Source organism: Oryctolagus cuniculus, chromosome 1 (genome assembly GCF_051225735.1).
Source record: "Oryctolagus cuniculus isolate XC-2025 breed Fujian yellow rabbit chromosome 1, ASM5122573v1, whole genome shotgun sequence".
NCBI lineage: Eukaryota > Metazoa > Chordata > Mammalia > Lagomorpha > Leporidae > Oryctolagus > Oryctolagus cuniculus.
Window position 1 is genome coordinate 85919077 of NC_142867.1, and position 22261 is coordinate 85941337.

The following is a 22261-nucleotide window of genomic DNA, read 5'->3' on the forward strand; positions in this document are numbered from 1 at the left end:
GACTCACCTGCCCAGACCTGCCCCCTGCTCCGACCTTTGCTAAATCCCACTAGGAATCTCCATGCGCTTCGGAGCCAGAATTTTCTGAGTTAACATTACAACTGTGCCAGGATTCCCTTAGCTTTTGCGAATCTGTTTCCCTATGTGGTAACTGTAAAGGCTCTCTTGAAAAGCTGGTGTCCAGGAGCATTCGAGAGATTACTGGAAAGTCCTTTGTTTTGGTGACCAATTGCAAATCCCTAACTTCAGCGCCTTCGCCGCAGGGGCCCTCGGAGTAGCAGGCCAAGAACGGCTGGGGGCGGGGAGGTTCTGCGGTCACTATAGCAACCGGAGACGCCTCGGGCAGCCGGCTGCAGGTGGCTGAGTCAGGTGGAGCTGAGGAGTGCGGTGGCGAAGACCCCCGCGGCATGAGGCGGGAGGACGTGGCGGTGCTGACCGCAGCGGCGGGATCCGAGGCGGGCCGCGACGCGGGGCAGCCTCGGCTGGCGGCAGGGCTGGGGTGCGGGGCACGCGAGGAGGCCGGCGGCGGCAGCCTCCAGGAGCCCGGCAAACAGTGTGAGTCTAGCCCCCGCCGTGGACTGTATGGGGACGGTAGGCGAGCAGAACCTGGAAACGGGGCTGGAGGAACCTGAGCGGGGCTGACTGAAGCCGCCAGATTCGGGGCGGGCGGCTGTTCTGGCAAAGCAGGGGTGAAGGCACTGTGGCAGAAGGCGTCCGGTGCACATCCCCAGCCCTGCTTCACGGAGGCAGCTCCAGCCCACCGTTTGGGCATCGCCTCCAACTTCCTAGGAACTGACGTTATTCTGCAAGGCGTGTATCTGGATATGTAGTATCTCTCTCTCGGTGGATACCCGCATTCCCTATAGGGGGCTAGAGAGTGTGTAAGTTCGTGGAAATGGAATTAACAATTTAGTTTAACAAGTATTTGGGGGACCCTGCCTCTCACGTGGGAGACCCCGCCCGCCGAAGCTCCTGGCTCCTGGTTCCTGGTTCCTGAACCAGGGGATGGAAGATCGCGCTCTCTCTCTCTCTCTCTCTCCCCCTTTTTCTCCCTCACTCCCTCCCTCCCCCTCTCTCTGGCACTCTTTCAAATAAACATTTTTTTTTAAGTTTAGGGTACTAAACAACTGAAAACCGTGCATATAAAGGATTTTCAAAAAATTCATAGAAAATGTGCATTATGAAGAAATCATGCATGGATTTCAACAATTTTTTACACCAAAATTAACTTTATGTGTGTGTATATATTTATATATATATGTTTATATATGTATGTATTTCTGTATTTTGTGTGTATGCACACACATACAAACCTGCAACTTGTTTTGCCAATTCCTTTATTTTACAGATCAGGAAATTGAGGTCTAGATCAGAGGGAAGGAAATGACTTGCCATAGTCAATCCGTGCTGGAAAAACACTGAGAACATTTGAACTCCCATCTTTTAGACTCTCAGTCCATAAATTATTGCCTGATCTTTTCATATCTCATAATGATGGGCCACACTGTGGTTTCCTCCTTGCCCTGCCACACATGTAAACAATATTGGCATAAGCACAATCCGCACAGCTGACATGGTGGTGACTTGAGTCCTAGCCAGCTTGCACACTCATCTGTAGTGTTTCACGAATTTACAGGCATCTCACAGCTTCTTGTACCACACAGGTTGCAGTAGGTGCTAAGGAATGATTGTGAAAACAATCGGCAAGGGAAATGCCTGCAGTTTCCAGCCCTCCTGCAGCACCTGCTGAGGGCCTCTGGAGGGCAACCTGGGGTTCTGTGGTTTTCTTGCGCACTGCGAGGCCCCAGGAGGGAGGTTGGGATGCAGCAGCTCAGTACTTACTCTCCAGCAGCCATACCCCTCCTCCCCAGAGACCTCATCAGAGTCAGCTGTGGAACTATCACCTCCCTGTGAAAGCAGCCTTTTCCTTCCAGGGTAACTGGTCACCATCGCCAATAGCATGCTGAGTATTTACTTAGAGCAACTAAATCCTGTATCTTGGCTCCTTCCTAAAATCCATCTGGGAACATTCCCATTAACGATGCTGGTATCCAAAGATTCTATAGCCCCGTGGCTGTAGGAGTAAAAGGTGGAATTAATCATTCACTCATCAACTCAAAATGTATTGAGTCTTTACTATATGCCAGGAACCAGACAAGTTGCAGGGATACGATAAATGAATTAAGAGAGGTGTCCAAACTTTTTTTTTAAAGATTGATTTTTATTTATTTGAAAAGCAGAGTTAGAGAGAAAGAGATCTTTCATCAGCTGGTTCACTCCCCATTTGGCTGCAGTGGCCAGGGCTGTGCCAGGCCAAAGCTAGGAGATTCTTCCAGGTCTCCTAGGTGGGTACAGGGCCCCAAACACTTGGGTCACCTTCCACTGCTTTCCCAGGCACATTAGTAGGGAGCTGGATCAGAAGTGGAGCAGCTGAGTCTTGAACCAGTGCCTATATGGGATGCTGGCATCACAGGTGGTAGCTTAATCCCCTATGCCACAATGCTGGCCCCATGTCCAAACTTTCATGAGCTCACAACGTCGAAGCAGAGCTCTGCAATTTCTGACTCAGCCTTCCTGAGAATCTCCTTTTAGGATTCTCAGCCCAAGAAGAGACAGGCAGTTCACAACTGCACAAAGTCCCAATTCAATTTCCAGATGTCTCTAAGCATTGGAAAGATCTTCAGTCTTTCTACAGCTTCTGTTCACTATTCACAGGTGTGGTCTGACATATATAGAGATTAAGGGTGGTCCTTAACCATATAAACATCCTTGAATTATATAAAGGTGGCTATTTGAGCACACACCAGATCTTTTATAGACTCACTTTTCAATGTCACCTTTAAAATCACTTGTGCTCTTCGCTCTGCTGGTTGATCCAAGCGTTTTGACTAATTCAATCACTGAACCCAGTATCTTAGGTATGATCAGATTAGTGGACTTTGATGGAACTAAAACTTCTTTGATCTGAACACTATACTTCTATTAAGTTCATCCAAAATTAAATTAGCTATTTTTACAAATACATTATTAATACCTCTAACAAAAGCTGTCTATGACAGCCTTGGTTTCTCTTTCCCCCATTTCTCAGTAGGAAAGGTTTGATCCAGACCTTTTCAGTCCTACACTTCCACATTTGGTTTGTTTGTTCCTAAATACAAGTCAGTACATTTATCCCCATCAATACTATCCTATGGACTTAAGCACTTCATTCCAGCTACAGTAAGCTGCCCTTTGAGTCTTGAGTCTATCATTTTGTAAGTTAATCATTCACCCACGTTCATGCCATTCTCACATCTGGTGAGTTTGCTGCAAGTGCCTTTATCAAAATCAGCAAAGTAGATGGTGATTCCCAACAGGACTAAGGAGAGTCTCTAGCAAGCCCCTGATCCAACAGTCAGCATCTTTGGAATGGCCATTCTGCCTCCTGCATATTCGCTTTATCGAATGCCTTGTTGAAATTCAGATACACTGTGACTAAAACACCTCCCTAATCTAGGTTTAGTTACCATGGAGGGTTGGGAGGATCAGGTAGGTGTGGCTTCTTCTTTTTATGGCTTTAGCTTTATGACTTTAGAAAGAAGGTTCCTTCTTAAATAAAAATAGGAATAACCATATTTGCCCATAGGTAATTGTGAGAAAGACAAACAATATATGTAAGGTGCCTAGGGCATGCTAGCATTCAATAAACTGCAGCAATGGGTAGCTCTCATTGAAAAAAATATCTGAAACAACATTGTCCAGAAGAAAGACTGGAATAATATTCTTAGGAGTTTCTCTGAACACTTATGTCATTGCTTCTGTTTAACATAAACTATGTGTTGACCAATTTTCCAAAAATTTTGGTGAAAATCAACATGAAGCTGCTGTTATTATAGACTGTAGTATTCATCCCCCCACCCTCAGAGAATATTTGCCTAACTAGCTCCTTGTCACAGCCCCTCACACCACCCTCACTGATTTCCTCTAGGTTTTCTTAGCAGCAGGGATGGAGTTTGTCAGGAGACTTGAACTAGAGAAAGTGCTCTCTTCCTCTCTGATGTCCTGTTTTAGCCTTTGCTTCTTTCCTAGTCGAGTTTGTAAACTCCTTTCTGCTTCAAAATCATGCTTTATTGGAAAGGAGTTAGAACCAAATTAAGCTTGAGTAATGCTGACCCTATCTCTCATTCATAGGACTCCTTCTGGGAAGCAAGAAAGGAACCCCCAAAGTGCTCATTCCACCTTGCCTGTGTCTGAGTGTGTATTTAGCTGTTCACGCCCAGGAATGACTCAGGGTGATGTCGGAAGCAGCAGGTCTCTTGTCCCATTTGGGCCAATCTGCATTCGAGTCAAATTGACTTGGTTGCATTCTTTATTGATTAGTCTGGAAAAGATGAGATTCCTAATCTTTGTGAGTTTAAAACAATATAAATAACTAAAATGTTTGTTTAGATTTCCAGCAGCTCCTTGAATTGAGCTTTTGGGTACTGAGACTATAACCACTGGTTTCCGGACATTCACAGGGCTGCATTGGCAGACATGCACATAAAGCACCTTTCACTGAGATCTCTGTCTACTTGAACAGTGCTTGGTTCTACCTGAACACAACATTTGTTGCTCACTTATTTTTATGCCAACCTCTGGGCTAGGATTCTGATGACCCGACATCTGTGGTCTCATAGAAAGGACAGATATTAAACTAGTAGCTATACAATTAATTGTATGGAAATGAAATGAAACTTCATGTAGATTACAATAAAGAGACAAAGAAAGAGGAGGGAACTATGAGGAAGAAGTTATCTCTAGATTGTTGGGTCAGGGAACATTGCCCTAAAGAACTGGCATTTAAGCTGAGACCTAAATCTGAGCAGAAGTCATGCAGGCAAAAATGTAAGAGAAGGAAGTTCAGACAGAGAACACAGCACGTGCAAAGGTGGGAGTGTCAGAGGGGTGTGTGGCTGGAGCTCTGTGAACGTGAAAGAGGCCAACAGGAGAGAATGGAGAGATAAGTGGGGCCAGAGTGCACAGAGTCTTTTGTTACTCTCCAGTTCTCTGGAGACACCAGAGACACCAAAGACACCACTTGTGACACTGGCATCCCCTTGAGTGTCATTTCAAATCCTGCTGCTCCACTTCCAATCCAGCTCCTTGCTAATGGCCTGGAAAGGTGGCAAAAGATGGCCCAAGCTTGTGGGTTCCTGACACCCTCGTGGGAGACCCAGATGAAGCTGGCTCCTGATGTCAGCCTATCCAAGCTCTGGCTATTGTGGCCATTTGGGGAGTAAACCAGTGGATGGAGGATCTCTGTGTGTGTGTGTGTGTGTGTGTCTCCATCTCTGCAACTCTGCTTTCAAGTAAATAAATAAATTTTTTTAAAAAAATAGTAGCGGGCCAGCACCGTGGCTCACTTGGCTAATCTTCCGCCTGCAGCGCCGGCACCCCGGGTTCTAGTCCCGGTTGAAGTGCCTGGTACTAGTCCTGGTTGCTCCTCTTCCAGTCCAGCTCTCTGCTGTGGCCCGGGAAGGCAGTGGAGGATGGCCCAAGTGCTTGGGCCCTGCACCCACATGGGAGACCAGGAGGAAGCACCTGGCTCCTGGCTTCGGATCAGTGCAACAAGCCGGCCATGGCGGCCTTTTGGGGGGTGAACCAATGGAAGGAAGACCTTTCTCTCTGCCTCTCTCTCTCTCACTGTTTAACTCTGCCTGTCAAAAAATAAATAAATAAATAAAAAGAAAATATTAAAAAAAATAGTAGCTAAGATATTTAGAACTAACAATCCAGTTGTTGGTACCTGTAGTACCGTCGTATGGGACTGGACTTAGAGGCCAGGAAAAAGTCATGTCCATAATTAGATCATTACCACAATTCAAGTTGTTGTTGTTTTAAAAATTTATTTATTTACTTGAAAGGCAGTTACAGAGAGGCAGAGGCAGAGTCAGAGAGAGAGAGAGGTCTTCCTTCAATGGTTCACTCCCCAAATGGCCACGATAGCCGGAGCTGCGCCGATCTGAAGCCAGGAGCCTGGAGCTTCTTCAGGGTCTCCCATGTGGGTGCAGAGGCCCAAGCACTTGGGCCAATTCTACTGCTTTCCCAGGCCATAGCAGAAAACTGGATCAGAACTGGAATAGCTGGAACTTGAACCGGCACCCATATGGGTTGCTGGTACTGCAGGCAGTGGTTTTACCTGCTACGCCACAGCACTGGCCTCTGCGGTTTAATCCTTAAAAAGATGACTAAAATGCCAAGGTTGTTCTGTGTTCTGTATCTGGACTGCAAGCTCCATGCATACCTGTGTCTTTCCATCCCTAGCCAAATGCCTGGCAAAGAATTTATTGAATAAGAATTTATTGAATAAATGATGAAAGTATTCTTGAAGCTAATGAAAAGAATTCCTTATATTATTTCCTCATACCTGAAAGAGATATCTGAAACTTACTCACACGTTCAAGAATTGCATGCAGGCATGAAGTCCCCAGAGAACTAAAAGTTACAATGGAAGATGTAGGGTCTGCAGGACAAACCATCTTGTTTTGAATGGAATGATATGCCTTTCTTTATATATATATATATATATTCATGTAGATATAATGGATAGAGGGTTGGGCAGGATTTATGATAAGTAACCAATATTCTTAATGCCTTACCAGGGAAGAAATTTTTATATTGTGAACCACATAAGAGAATTAAGGAAGTACTGGAAGAAGAGCTTTATATTAACAGAGATGAATGCCACATTAAAAATTCACCTGCAGGTAATATACAAATGAAGTATACTTATGGAATGAATATGAAATTGCCTATTTGATGGCAGGGTGATTATTTTATTTGTTATAAAACTATAACTATCAAAAGAAAAATAGGTTCTTGGGAAATTTTTGAGCAAGTCTATAATTATTTTGCATACAGCCAAATAAACTTTTATATTTAGGAAAAATTGACCTGATATCAAAAGGTACTATGCTGTCCCACGTTTTTGGTTGTTATTTCTATTTAATGACAATTTTTTTTCCAGCATCTTCCATCTTTATCAATGTCAGTCTGACCAATAATAGTGGCTCCCAAACTTTAGATTGCATCAGAACTACCTGGGAGCAGATTGCTAGGCCCCAGTCTTAGAGTAGCTGTCACAGAAGTTCTAGAATGGGGCCCAGGGATTTGCATTTCTATCAGGTTCCCAAGTGGTGGTGATGCTGCTGGCCCAGAGACCCTACTGCAAAGCATTGAGCCAGAAGAATCTTCACTTGTTTTCATTTTTAGGGGTGGCACACTTTTTGTTTTGTTTTTTTAAATTCTATTTTCATTTTACTTGAAAGGTAGAGAGAGAAGGAGAGGGGGAAAGAAAGAAAGTGAAGAGGAGAACAAAAGACAGACAGACTTTCATCTGCTGGTTTACTCTCCAAATACCTACAGCAGCCAGAACTGGGCCAGGCGAAAGCCAGGAATCTGAAACTCAATCTGGGTCTCCCATGTAGGTGGCAGGGACCCAAGTTCTTGAGCCATCACCTGTGTCCCAGGATGCACATTCGCAGGAAGCTAGAATCAGAAGCAGAGCTGGGACTCAAACCTCAGCACTCCAATATGGGATGCAGGCATATTTTCTTTTTTGACAGGCAGAGTTAGACAGTGAGAGAGAGAGGGAGAAAGGTCTTCCTTCCATTGGTTCACCCCCCCAAATGGCCACTATGGCCAGCGTGCTGCGCCGATCTGAGGCCAGGAGCCAGGTGCTTCCTCCTGGTCTCCCACGTGGGTGCAGGGCCCAAGGACTTGGACCATCCTCCACTGCCTTCCCAGGCCACAGCAGAGAGCTGGACTGGAAGAGGAACAACTGGGACAGAATCCGGCGCCCCAACTGGGACTAGAACCCCGGGTACTGGCGCCGCAGATGGAGGATTATCCTGGTGAGCCGTGGTGCTGGCCGGGATGCAGGCATCTTAACCACTGTGCCTAACGTCTACCCCTCTTAATCATTTATATAGGCCAAATCACCCAGGGATTTTATCCCACAAACACAGTATGGGTTCTGTCATCTGGGTTGGGCATTGATGGCCCTCACTGATCATTCATGTGAGGAAAAAAAGGAGCTCTAGGAGCCCCAGAATCCCTCACAGATGTTATTCTGAAACTGCTGGTGCCTGTCATTTTCAAGTCTCTTCTTGATGATGAGTGAGTGCATATTTCACACTCTCCCAATCATTAGATTTTTATTGCAATGTTCTGGGGTATCAGTAGCCACCAGAGGATATAAAGAACCATAAGACAGGACTGTTATTTTTAGAGAACTTAACATTTTCTGAGGAATTTTGACCCATCTGCAGTTGGGGTTCAAATTCACTCAGGATTCCTAAGAGCAGATGCAGCTGACCCCGAGTTGGATCACTGCAGATTTCATGACCTGCATGCTCAATTTGTACTCATAAGCCAGCCACAGAAATGCTTTTTGGGCCTTATAGTTTCAACCATTACAAAATGAGGGACCAGTAGAATGACTGAATTTGCTCATATGCTGTCTTCCAGGAGAGCTTTGAAGTCTATTTTGAACTCTATGAATGGATGCAGAATTACCTACTGTTTCTACTGTGAAATTCAATCTACATGTATTATTTCTCTGGTAGTTAAAAAAACTTTTTAAAGTTGGCCGGCGCCGCGGCTCACTAGGCTAATCCTCCGCCTAGCGGCGCCGGCACACCGGGTTCTAGTCCCGGTTGGGGCGCCGGATTCTGTCCCGGTTGCCCCTCTTCCAGGCCAGCTCTCTGCTGTGGCCAGGGAGTGCAGTGCAGGATGGCCCAGGTGCTTGGGCCCTGCACCCCATGGGAGACCAGGAAAGGCACCTGGCTCCTGGCTCCTGCCATCGGATCAGCGCGGTGCGCCGGCCACAGCGCGCCGGCCGCAGCGGCCATTGGAGGGTGAACCAACGGCAAAGGAAGACCTTTCTCTCTGTCTCTCTCTCTCTCACTGTCCACTCTGTCAAAAAAAAAAAAAAAACATAAAGTTCATTACGTATTGGATTTAATGTTTTTAACATTGTTTTCAAAGACAAAGTTGTATGTTGTATTATTGTTACTGAATACATTTGATTATGAAGCAGTCTAAATGAATAGGAAATATCATTCCACTTATAAGAATTTGTTCTTCTAAGAAATTTTTTCACATATCTATCACATAAAATGGAGACCATATGGGTTGCATTTTTATCACATCTACTAAAAGTTGCACAGAGGTATTATTTTAGCCTAGAAAAATCTTTCAAAGCTGATGATTGTTTCCATAAGTTTAACTTTTTAAGGGTTCTACTTATAGAAAATTCACCTGATTTTTTTTTTCATGGCTAGAAGCCCTATTTATTTATTTGAAAGGCAGAGTTATAGAGAGCGAGGAGAGAGATCATTCATCTGCTGGTTCACTCCCCAAATGGCCACAACAGCTGGGGCTGGGCCAGACTGAAGCAAGGAGCCAAGGACTTCTCCCAGGTCTCCCACATAAGTGCAGAGGCTGAACACTTGGACCATTTCCTGCTGCTTTTCTCAGCTGCATCAGCAGGGATCTGGATTCTGGTTCAGAAGTGGAGTAGCCGAGACTCGACCGGTGCACATAAAGGATTCAGGCATCACAGGCAATGGCTTGACTTGCTACGCCACAGCACTAGCCCCTAGAAAGGGTTTTGGTGGGTTTTTTTGTTTTGTTTTGTTTTTTGTTTTGTTGTTGTTGTTGTTTGTTTGTTTGTTTTTTGCCACAATAGGGAACTAGCAGCCAGAGAAGATATCACATCTCCCAATCTCGTCTCAGAGCTTTGGCAACCCTGGGCCAAGTGTAAATCTTCTAGTTCCAGGTTTGGAGTGACACACTCCTTTAAACGCCTGATGAGAGCAGGGCCTTCTCCTGGCAGACAAACTTTGTCACATACTCCCAGAATTCTGCATGTAGCTTTTAGGGACTGTGTGGCTCCTACACCACCGAGTCCTAGTGCTCAGAGGAAGTGCATGTGATCTGTTGTCTTCATCTCTTTGCTGATCCTTAGCTCCTGCACTTATGCTTCCCCCAAGTGCAAGAGAGACTGTTCATTGTCAGATCTTAGAAAAGCCCTCCTCAAAGGTCAGATCCAATGATCACTCCCTCATATGCAGTCTCTCTGCAGCCTCTGACATGAGTGTGTACCCCTTACCTCTGGAATCAGTCTTAGCTTGGCCTGTAGGTCACCAACCCCTAGCTCCTGATTTTGCTCCTATCTCTTGGCCACTCTTCTCCACCTTCTTTTCTGACACTCCCTCTTCCTGCCTGTAAAATTTGCAAAACTTGGTCACAGGTCCTTTTCTCTCTGGGTGATTACATCTAGCACTATTGTAGTAACCAACGTGTGTGTCTCTAACCTCTGCTTCCCCCTCAAACCTGAAAAGCCTACCTAACTCTGCTTTGGATGGCAGGGTTAGGACAAAGCTCTCACTCTGTCCCCCAGACATAAAAACCCATTCTTCAATAGGTCTTCCCCACATCAAGAAATGGTTCTACCATTCACACAGTAGATTGGGCTAAGCCCATAGAAGTCAAATCCTTAAACTGTATATCGAGCCCATATGCTAATCCTATTGATCTGCTTTCAAAGCATATCCTTAATATCCCCAACTGCATCCTTGCCTGAGCCCCCATCACTTCTTGCACTCAGTAATAACCTCCTAGGCCCACTTCTACAGTTGTCCCTGACAATCTGTGCTCTACACAGAAACTATAGGGCTCCTTTACACCATTTCCATGCTCAAAGCTCTCTAGTGGCTTCTTCTTACACCAGATTTTATTCTCCTATGATAGGCATTTGGCACACTGGTTAAATCACTGCTTGGGACACCTGCATCCCATATCAGAGTGCTTGCTTTGAGTCCAAGCTACTGCACTTCTAATCCAGCTTTCTGCTAATGTGTACTCAAGGAGGTAGCAGGTGATGACACAGTCACCTGGGTCCTTGCCACCCATGTGGGAGACCTGGATCGCGTTTTGGGCTCCATCCTAGCTCAGCACTGGTTGTTACAGGCATTTGGGAAGTGAAATAGCAGGGGGATGATTTCTCTCCGTCTTTCCGTTTGTCTTTATATTAATAAACAAGAATCTTAAAATCAATAAATGTTATTTTCCTTTCAATTCAATGTCTGAATTCATCTCATATATTTTCCCAGTCCAAGTGGGCCACACAGGCTCTCTGGACATTCTAGACATGCCAAACCCATTTTTACCTCAGAACACTTTCACTTCACCCAGACCATTGAGTGTCTTCCTCCACCTTCATTCAGATGAGAATTCAAAGGTCACCTTCTCAAAGGAGTCTTTCCTTTCTACCATGTTAAAACAGAAACTGCTTTACACACACACACACACACACACACTATTTTCTATTCCTTTCTTTTTCTTAAAGAAAAAGTGCAAGAGGTCGTGGGGGCTTGGGCAAGGATGTAGCTGGGGATATTAAGGATGTGCTTTGAAAGCAGCTCAATAAGATTAGTTTGTGGGCTCGATATACAGTTTAAGGAATTATTTTCATTCTATTTGAAAGTCAGATTCACCACACACACACACAGAGAGAGAGAGAGAGAGAGAGAGAGAGAGAGATGGAGATTTTTCCCATCTGTTCAGTCACTCCCCAGATACTCACAAAAGCTAGGACTCGGCCAGGCCTACAACAGGAACTGGTAACTCAATCTGGGTCTCCCACATGAGTGGCAGGGACTCAAGTATTCTGTAGTACACTTATATTGTCTCAATTGTGAAATTAAACTATAGCAATCTTAAAAATTTGGCTGCATAAAATATAATTCCCTTCCTAATTTTGATGCACCAAATACCTGTCCCTCTGCTTTTAAAAAAATCACTACCTGAAATTATATATTTATTTGTATACTCTCTTATTAACTGTCTCTTCCCACTAGAACATACATTACCTGAGAACAGGGACTTCATTTTGCTAGCCACAAATCCTCACAGAAGCCATGTGACACAGGTATCATGATGCTTATTTTAGGATGAGTAAACTGAGATTTTGAGAAGTCTTTAACTTGTCCAAGTTGAGCCTTAAGCAAGTGGCAGAACCAGATTCCAAATTCAGGTCTGACTGGAAATCCCATAGCCTTTCTACTCACAATGGTGTCTCTAGTGATATCCCGTGGCTAATTCCAGTGGTTGCTGTTTGCCTTTAGGCTGGCTTGTGACTTCTGAGACATTTGAAATATCTGGTGGTTCTTTCCATAAACCTTGCTGTTTCTTCAAATTCCATTTTACTAATCTGTCCTGATTCTCTTTCTACTTCCATGTTTAGTCCTCCACATCCTCCTTTAAGAGTTCTTTTTACTTAGCTCCCACCCTAAACACTGATGCTTATCAAGGAGTTCCCAGTCTTCTAACCATGTTGCCTTAGCTCTCCCTGGATTGTCTCAGCTGTTCCCCAATTTCCATCTCCCATTGTCTCTGAAATCTGTGTTTTCAGGTCGAACTTTTCTTTCTGGATATCACATAAGTCCTTAGGATCATCATGTCCAAAATGACACTCTTACCTCTCCTCTACTTGTTCCTTCCCCTGTTTCATCCATCCCAATGAATGACATGGCTAAGGTCCAAGTCCAAAACCAGAGAGCCTTCCTCATCCCCTGTTTCAGGCCACTGTATCCATCTTTTAATTAGGCTTAGTTTGCCCAAGATCCCTAACTGTTGACCCATATGCCAGAGTCACCTTATAGACATTTATTTTCTCTGCCATGTATGATCTATTTAAATATCTGAACCAGTTGTCGACATGAAAAAAAATCAGGATCTTTTGCATATGAAACAAGATTCCCTGATTACCTTGGGTGGGGAGATCAGGAGAATCACAAGAGAAGATGTGACAACACTGAGTTGACAATCACACCTGGCAGTGGTGGCTGGAGGTGGGTTATGATGCCCTGGCTAACCTGCCCACGCCACTGTTGGCAATTGCACATCAAGTTCCCCAGTCAGGGGGAGATATCAAAGGTCATTTATGTTACCATATCCACCGCAGGTTTTCTCCTGTGTGGTAGAAATAGGAAAAAAGTTATTTCTCCAGTATCCATGCCTCCATCACAAGTCGGGGAAGAGGAGTAGTTGTTTGGTCTAGAGGCTAAGAAGCTGCTTGGGGATGCCTGCATTCCATTTTGGAGTGTCTGAGTTAAAGTCCTGGCTCTACTCCCAGTTCTAGCTTCCTGCTAATGTGTACCCTGGGGGGCAGCATGTGATGGCTCAAGTATTTGTGTCCCTGTCACACAGGTGGCCCACGTTGAATTTCCAGCCTCTGTCTTTGGGCTGACCCAGCCCCAGCTGTTAGAAGCACTTGTGCAGTGAACTAGTAGATGACAGCTCTCTCCCTCCCTCTCTCTCTCTCTCCCTTCCCTCCCTCCCTCCCTCCCTCTGTCTTGCTGAGTCCCTCTGTCCCTCAAAGATATAAAAATAAAGTTTTTATTTTTAAGTGGGAAAATAAAGGACTTGGAGAGTTAATTATTTCTTACATCTGGCCTGCCTTAGTAATTTATCTTACCTGTCTGTTTTATCCCTATATATATTTGAGTGTGTGACTTTAGATAAATGTGATATCCTGACATGCCCAAGTCTATGTAAATTCTAGGGAGCTCAAGGAATATGCATGGATATATATGCAGTGGTTGGATTTGTTTTACATTTTTTAAGTTCATTTTTTATTTATTTAAAAGGCATGATGAAAGAGAGACATAGAGACAGAAAGAGAGATTGGTTGATCTTCTATTTGATGGTTTATTCCTCAAATGTGTGTAATAACTGAGATATGGGCATATCAAGTGGTGGCTTAACCCACTGTACTACAATGCAGGCCTCTGAATTTTTAAGCAATCAACTGCACATATCCTTACAACAATCCAATTAATTCACTGGTGAAGGTGAGAATTCAAGAGTACAGACTGATTTTCCCACAACCATAGATTAAGCACTGCAACTCAAGCCCACATACCAAAGCATGGGAGAACTTACTCAAGAGTTTATACTTTCTGTTTTTTTTTTTTTTTTTCAATTTAATTTTATTTATTTGAAAGGCAGAGTTACAGAGAGAGGGAGAGACACAGAGAGAGGTCTTCCAGTCTGCTGGTTCACTCCCAAAATGACTACAATGGCTGGGGCTGGGTCAGGCTGAAGCTAGGGGCCGGGAGCTTCTCCAGGTCTCCCACACGGGTGCAGGGGCTCAAACACTTGGGCCATCTTCTGCTGCCTCTCCCACCCACATTAGCAGGGAGCTGGATCAGAAGTGCAACCAGCACTCAAACCAGCACCCATATGGGATGCTGGTGCTGCAGGTGGAGACTTAACCTACTATGTCACAACACTGGCCCTGAGCTTATACCTTCTATTAACAGGAAGATTTGCCTGATTAAGCAACTTAAAGTATAGCATGTTTTAGTAGTGACTAAGCTAATAATGGCCATTTTGGAAGCTTTAGAATTGTTTTTGTGATTTTTTTTCCTTCTTCTTTCATTGGATGAAATTGGTGAAAGATTTTATTCCTTTTGGGATAATGTTCTTTGCTGGAGCCACAGGGGACTCAGGAGAAAGAGCTGTTCCATCTGGGGCTCTCAGCTGAATATATAGAATTACATTGCTGATGGTGATGGTTGTGATGATGGTGGCAATAATAATAATCGCTATCATTTACAAATGTGTGTGTTTTTTATGACCTATTCTGATTCTTACACCAATCCTAAGAGATATATGCTCTTGGTGCTCACATCTTGCCAATCTAGAAGCTGAGGCTCGAGGTAGAGTGACCTGCCTAGTGTCACACAGCTAGCAAGTGGAACAGCTGACACTTGAACGCAGGCTTTTCAGCAGCTAATCATCTGCCCTTAGCTGTTAGGTTATTCTGTCTCTCTCTGTAACACAACCATACGAGAAGAGAAATATTTGAAATAGATTTAGTAGCCAGTAATATAATAATCTCTTTAGTGAAAAAAAAAATTTGTCATTCTTCCCTGGTTCAGCTTCAATTCAGCTTCCAGTTCAAGTGTGAGGTAGAACAGGTTCCAGATGAGGACAGAAGGTCTGATCTGCCCCAAAAAGATTCCCATCATCCTGAGTTAAAAGAAGTCCTATGTCTGATCATATCTTCTAATACTTGAAAATAGAATTTGGGGCAACTTATGGAATTTTCTGGATAAGAAAGAATTTAGCTAATGTCTTCACTCATATATTCTCAGTGATTCTGTGAGGATTTTTTCCTCCTTACAACTTTATTTTTTTGAAAAAAAGGCAGGCTTGTGAAATACACGTTATAGCACTATATTGTATTTATTTTACCATCTACCTAAAAGATATTCCCACATTACTAACAACTTTTATAAAGTGCTTTAAGAAATAAATGAAGATAGTTATTTAATGTTTTCATGTTGTCAGGGCTTTGTATTTTCCTGGCTTAAATCTGAAGAGGTTAGGGTAGTTATGAGAAATTCAATTAATGAAGTTTCTCTCCCCTACTCAACGCTTCCTTTCCCAATGAATTTAAAAGCTTCCTGCCAAATCTATTAATTCGTGCTTCTATGTACCTTAATAGATGAAAACTTAATGTTGAGCCTGGCTTCCCTCCTATGTTTAGTACAATTTTAGAAAGGACAAAATGTTGCTAAAGAAGTGAGGATATGTTATTCATTCAGCAAAAATATTTTGCATACCCACAATGCACAGGGAATTCACTAGACACTGAAAGCATGCCAAGATAATCATAACACCTGGGAGTCACCAGTTAGTCATTAAGGTTAATGAACTCTGTCTTCCTCTGGTCACCCCTCCAACCACATCTACACGGGAAAGTACTGACCGTGTGGCTCTAAACTGGCCTTTCAAGCTCTCATGTTCATTCTTGATAGTTCAGAGACAGCAGAAAGGAGCAAAAGTGTTTTACACAGGCAAGCTTACTTTTCATGTGTGACTAAGCTAGGCAAAAATTCTGGCTAAAATGTTTGGCATAAAGGCCAAGTTTAGAGACTTTAAAATTTAGATTAAAACTATACCTAAAGGGGCCTGGAGCTGTAGCATAGCAGGACAAGCCACCGCCTGCAGGGCCGGCATCCCAGATGGGCACTGGTTCAAGTCCCAGCTGCTCCACTTCCTATCCAGCTCTCCGCTATGGCCTGCGAAAGCAGTGGAAGATGGCCCAAGTTCCTGGGCCCCTGCACCCAAAGAAGCTCCTGGCTCCTGGCTTCAGGTCAGCAGAGCTCTGGCTGTTGCGGCCATCTGGGGGGTGAACCAGCAGATGGAAGACCTCTCTCTCTCTCTCTCTCTCTGCCTCTCGGTAACTCTGCCTTTCAAGTAAGTAAATAAATATTTTTAAAATATAGACCAAAAAAAAAAAACCCGTATGCCTAAAAAGGTGTCTGGGGCATAAGAAGAGAAGAGAGAAGATTCTGAGAAAAGATCTGATTGCTTTCTCCTTGCTTCTCTCCTGTGCCTGCTGCCCTGTTCCTTCTTGGGCTACACTACCATCATTGAAGTCTTTGTGGTTCTACTTCCTCCCTTGTCTGCCTTCCTCTTATTGGAATACGTGTGCCCAGAGTGCTTCAAAGGGCACGTGCCTCTTTCTAGGCCTCTTTGTCTCTAATGGAATATATCACCTCTGCAACTTCACCCAAGCACTGTATCCAATAAGAGTAGTGCTGGTTTTGTTTTTCCCCAGCAACCTCTATCCTCAAATACACTAAATATGTATGTATAACTATTTTGCATTGAACTTTTAAAAAAGCATTTCTGAGCATTTGTCTTTAAATTTCACATAATTTTCCTATTAAGTTGTAAACTTCTAGACAATTCTGTGATTGTACCTGAAAAACACCCAACTAAATTTGAATAGTACAACCTTTTTTGGTTGTTTTTAAATTTTTAATGTACTTGAGAGGAGGGAGAGCTCCCATCCCTATCCACCTTTTAGTTCCTGAAATGTCATTAATGGCATAGGGCCTTGGAACTTTATCTAAGTCTCCCATCTAGTTAGCAGGAACCTAATCACTTGATCCATCGCCAATGCCTACTACATTGTGCATTAGCAGAAAGCTGCAGTTGGGAGCAAGGCTGCTATAGATTCCACCTTAACAGCTAGGCCATAAGCCTGCTCCCATGGTTCCTAATTTTAAGGTGCTTTTTATTTGCCAGATTGTCCTCTGTGTGGAACACATCTAAATCTCTTTGTCTCTTACAAGGTGTAGCGCACAGGAGGCATTTCCTCCGTGTTGTGGGCTCCCGATTTTGAGTGTATCACCCAGGAGTTGCAGAGCAGCACTTTTAGGAAATCACTTGAATGTCAGGGGGAAGATTTAGGTTAGATATAAGGAATAGCTTAAACTGTGTAAGGTCTTGCAGAAGGAGATTGTGGAGTCTTGCTTGACGTCCTTTGAAGAAGGGAGAAACAGCAAAATCATTGTCTCTGTGAAAATCGTCGCTACTATTATTGAATACAAAGCACTTTGTGTGCATTTCATGTAAATCCCATAATAATCCTGCAAAGTAGATATTATTATCCCCATTTTTAAAATAAGGAAACTGAGAAATACAGGGTTAAATAAATTGCCCAAAGGCATACAGCTGGTAGGTGGGGGAAGGAAGAGTGGAACCCAGCTCCCCTCTGTAACTGTAAGACTATGCCCCTTGTCCCTGCTTTGTATGGAGCCCCTTTGGGAAGGAACAAATGTCAACGATGCTAATTGGTAGCCTTGGATATGGGGAGATTACTCACCATTAAAATTTCAAACTCTGAAATAGGAAAAACAACTTACAAAAACTAACCTGAATTTATCATCTAACTTGACCTGAGTTTTGGTTGTCTACACAGTAGATGTTCACCAAATGTTTGTTTACTGACTCACAATACCCAAACAAATGATTTTCAGATAGAGAGGATAGCCCAATGCAAATTATCGTCATTACTGAACCTTACTGGATAGTATCAGGATTCAAGACCTGTACTTTTCCATGTACCCATGTGTAGACATCACTTTCCAATATTTTGCTATGGTGTCTTAAATGTAGGATCCAGTATGCTTTGTGCTGCTTCTTTCAAGGGGAATTTAAAAAACATTTAGTCTGTGAGTTTTAGAATATTCTTGGATGCTAACTTTTAGTTCCATTATTTCTGGAAATAGTTCCACGTTCTATATGAATTAAATAAGAATTAGATAAGGTTAACTGAAGAAATTCTATATATTAGCTTATTTATTTCTAGTCCTGTGCTTTGTATGTATCTATACTGCCTTTTCACATAATTGTTTAAGTTAAATTATCAAAGATCCCTATAGAGGTTTAATTGCATAGGAAATAATTGGGTAAATGAAGTGGAAAAAAAGATTAAACGAATGATCAAGATCTGGGGTAATTTGATCAATTAAGCCAAATAAACCTCCACCCATATCACTGAACAAATAAGCACCACGTAAATACTTTAAAAGCACTCTTTGCTAAAAAGAGAATGTGCTACTAATCATCTCTTGCTTTTGGGAATATTGACAGTGGCTCTGGAGAGGATTTGGAGCATTAAAAGGAATCTCCCTGTGGGAGGCCTGAAGCCAGGACCGCCGAGCGGAAACAATTTACTGCCACAAACCAAGTACTATTCCAGGCACGGAGGGCTGAGAAGTAAGACCGCAATACCGCTGCCTCCCGCTGAAGCCCCTCAGGGTACTGCATGGTCTACAAACCAGTGCTCTAGCGTTGTTTCAAGGTCTCAGTCAGTCTTCAACCTTCCTCTGGCTTTTGTACTTTTACTTTAGCTTCCATACAGCATTATGGGCCTCAAACAGTAACAGCTCAGTAACCAGCAGTCGCCATAGATACAGTAGAGGATCACACTCTGAGCTGCCCTCCTGCCTTGTTTCTTGACTTGTTCCCCACAGAGGACTTAGGAGCACAGTGTCAGTCCCTAGGGAGAGGAATCCTGCACTACTTTTCCTTCTAGGTGAAAGGTCTTCATTTACCAGTGAAAATGAGAAAAGAGAGGTGAGGGAATTGAGAAAGAACAAGGCAACTATTTTTCTTGGCTCCATTAGTTTCACCCTGTTCTAGGTAAGAGGCTACCAGGAGGGCCCCAGTGCACTGCTCCTCTGCAGATATAACCTCGGGAGCTTTCCTCACTGCCACAGCCAGGGGCTGCCAGGAACATTATAGCAGGATGGGGGAAAGGCCAGAAGTCTCAGCTTGGAAACAGCCTCCAGCTACTCTGGGACATGCAATTTGGGTGCACAGTGCTGAAGACCATCTACCACTGGGGGTAGCCCTGAGCTACAAGGGAGAAGCAGGGAAAAGCCAAGCTTGGGTACGTAGAGTCAAGATAGGAATCCTAAGTAGCAAATGCTATTTGGCAGTGCTTATTCAAAAATTTTTACATGTATAATAATATGAGGGAGCATCAAAAAATTTCTGGGAACTCCACATTATGAAGAAATTATGCTGTGGAGAATTTTTTGCAACAAAATAAACTTATACTAAGTTTAAGAATTAAGAAAGATAAGACATCAATTTGGAAAAAGTCAAACACTGCCACAAACTAGGGTGTCTATTGCATCTGGAGTGAGAGTAGAGTTCAGAAACAGTGCCACATCTGAGACAGGGCCCTAGGCCAGGGGTGCAGCCTCTGGGGTGTGCACTCAGTTGGGGGAAATACAGCCACTAAGAAACTGATACACAATGTTAAAAACAAAAATAAAAACCTTATTCTAAAAGAGATTCATGTGGCACACAGGAACCAGTTATGGAAACATAGATTTAATCATAAAATAGAAGTAGACACAACGACTGAGTGCAAGGCTTGGCATAAAGTGTCTTATGTAGTCATGTAACTCACAGGATCATGAGTTGAAGATTGCAGTCACCATGTTCCAGGTAAGAAAACAGGCATAGAGACATTACATCACTTGAGAGCCCACACCAAGGAGGTAATGAAGCCAGAGCTACTAACCCATGTCCATCAGGCTTCTAAGACTATGTCCTTAACCACTGGGCCATCATGGCAGAGAATGTAACCACTGGGCAACAAGGTCAGAACTAGCTGTAGGGTTGTGGTTAAATAGGCACAAGTGCCAAGGCTATGGAAACACAGAGTTGGGAATCCGGGAGGCTCCTACACCCATAATCCACAAAGGTATTGGTTTCCTGAAGTAATGGTTAACTCAACCCAAGGCTGGGCCACCTGTCTGTTGGGCATTGTTTACCTCAAATTTCCACTGTTTGTCAAGTCTCACATACAGTGGGTTAATCCATCATTCCAAGAAAACACAAAGCAATTCCTTTTAAAGACAAATAGTCTCCTAGATGAAAATCCTAAGACTGAAGAAAAAAAATATCTTTGTTTGAAGTCATGCAGGTCCAATAAATTACCCAATTCATCACCTAGAGCCATGATAAAAAATGTGTATTTGATTTCAACCATAATTGTGTAACTTTCATCTATGCCATTCAGAATAGACTTGTTCATGGCTCCTCATAGTTATTCATCCACACCACCTTCATAGCTTCTCCTAACCCGCCATCCTTAGCCCATACCCAGCCCTTACAAGTGTATCTTAGCTTCCACTTGGTTAGTTACCAGCTGCATTTTTGCCACAAGCTATGAACTGCTACTATCTAATATACAGTCTCAACTGATCCATCTACATGGCTGATAATTAAGAATTAGACATTTTGTATTGTCACTGAAAAGTGAAGATGCTAGGCTCAGAACAAAATCTGCAGTAATTTTCAAAATTTTTCAGTAGTGATTCATTATCAAAAGCTCACTGAAGGCAGAGACTATATTTCTTTCACTCACCACTGTGTATCTGGCACTTAACATGGTAGTAAGTGCTCAATTACTATTTGTCATGAAAATAACCAGTGAAAGAATTAACCAGGAAGAATATATTGAATGTCTACTTTCTGTTCAGAATCTTCTTGCTGCTAACCATACAATGAGGTTTCCAAAAGTTCATAGAAAATGCATATTGTGGGGAAGTTATGCGTAGATTTCAAAAAGTTTTACACCAGAAGAAGCTTATCTTTTAATTCCATTCTGTCACTAACTCTTGGAAGTACACTCATACATTCCCTCTAATCTGTACAAAAGTATATGGCTTTTCTTGCTTGAGACTGTGAAATTGTTAAATAAATAGAGTACAGAAAACAGAGGGAAAACCAAAGGAACCTACTGTTTTCAGGAGTCAATCATGAACAGTTGCATATGTTTTATATATACCTTGGAACTAATGCTTTCAAAGAGAGGTTTACTATAGGTAACCATGAGATTTCCAGTATATTCTCCAACAAACTTTGCTTCAGTTAGACAATTCAATTAAACCTCACTGCCACCTTTTTTTCTGTTCACTTGTGGTGTTTTCCTTTCTCATGAGCATCTCATACATGCCATTTGGAGTTTCAAATGTAGAATCATAACCATATAAAGCATGTTTCAGTTACAGATGGTGAAACCTTTACTGCTTTTTATCATACTAACAAACCGTACCCCCTTATTTTTACATGTCCCTCTTATTCTATGCTTTATAACATCCCTACTCCTACCCCATCTCCCAAAAATGTTGTTCAGCCCAGTTCTGGGCCTCCATGCACTTCCAAATCAAATAAGGATTGTTAAAATTTAGATTCTGATACCATAGTCTAGGCTGGAGTATGGGAGTCTGCACATGTAACCAGCTCCCAGGTGATGCTGATGCTACCTGTCTGGAGACCATACTCAGAGTAGTGAGGGCAAGCAACACTGTGTAGAGGTTTTTCCAGTTAATGGGATCAACTGGGAATGGCTTTTACATTCTGTCTTCCCAAATGACATACTGTTGGGCACACAAAGTCCAATGTAGTTTAAAATGGGGTTGGAATTAAAGAGCATCTCCGCAAAGTAAAATGCTCACTTATCTGTTTACATATGGTTTTTACTTTAGGATAAGATGAATATACAATTTTCCACTGAGAAGGGACCTTTTTCTCCTGATGTCTGAAGAACAGAGAAGAAACCCAAGTTGGATTCACAGTTTAAAATGTTCAAAAATGTATATTACTGTGTAATTCCTATTACTAGTATCAACACCTATCTGAAAGGAAGCAGCTGAAAATAAGGAAGGAAAACATTATGCTTATTTTTGATTGTCACAGTTGGAATATATTTGGCTTCTAATTCAGCTTCTATTAAATATATTACATGATGAAACAAAAACTGGTTTACTGTCTTTACTTCAAGATAAGCATTAAAAACATAAACCTCCATTCATTACAATATAATATGTTCATCAATTTAAAAAAGCAT

At 42.8% G+C, this 22261-nt stretch overlaps 1 protein-coding gene across 6 annotated transcripts; it reads left to right on the forward strand.

Annotated features, from left to right (window-relative positions):
- Positions 1-275: 275 nt before the first annotated feature.
- C1H11orf97 (chromosome 1 C11orf97 homolog) lies at positions 276-22171 on the forward strand. 6 transcript variants are annotated; one of them, XM_008262525.5, is made up of 4 exons: positions 299-555; positions 6624-6728; positions 18484-18651; positions 21900-22171. In XM_008262525.5, exons 1-4 carry the CDS (start codon positions 408-410, stop codon positions 21902-21904), a joined length of 426 nt encoding a protein of 141 aa, XP_008260747.2. In that variant the 5' UTR covers positions 299-407; the 3' UTR covers positions 21905-22171. The 6 variants fall into 6 exon arrangements, with proteins under 6 accessions (XP_089188844.1, XP_089188850.1, XP_008260747.2 ...); XM_089332736.1 differs by having other exon boundaries at positions 306-555; positions 18484-18694; XM_008262530.5 differs by having other exon boundaries at positions 307-555; positions 18484-18609.
- Positions 22172-22261: the final 90 nt, after the last annotated feature.

Coding starts and splice junctions, on each gene's coding strand:
- C1H11orf97 (XM_089332736.1), top strand. CDS start 408: ATGAGGCGGGAGGACGTGGCGGTGCTGACCGCAGCGGCGGGATCCGAG. Junction 556..6,623: donor CCAGGAGCCCGGCAAACAGT/GTGAGTCTAGCC, acceptor ATGCCTTACCAG/GGAAGAAATTTTTATATTGT. Junction 6,729..18,483: donor CATTAAAAATTCACCTGCAG/GTAATATACAAA, acceptor GAATATTGACAG/TGGCTCTGGAGAGGATTTGG.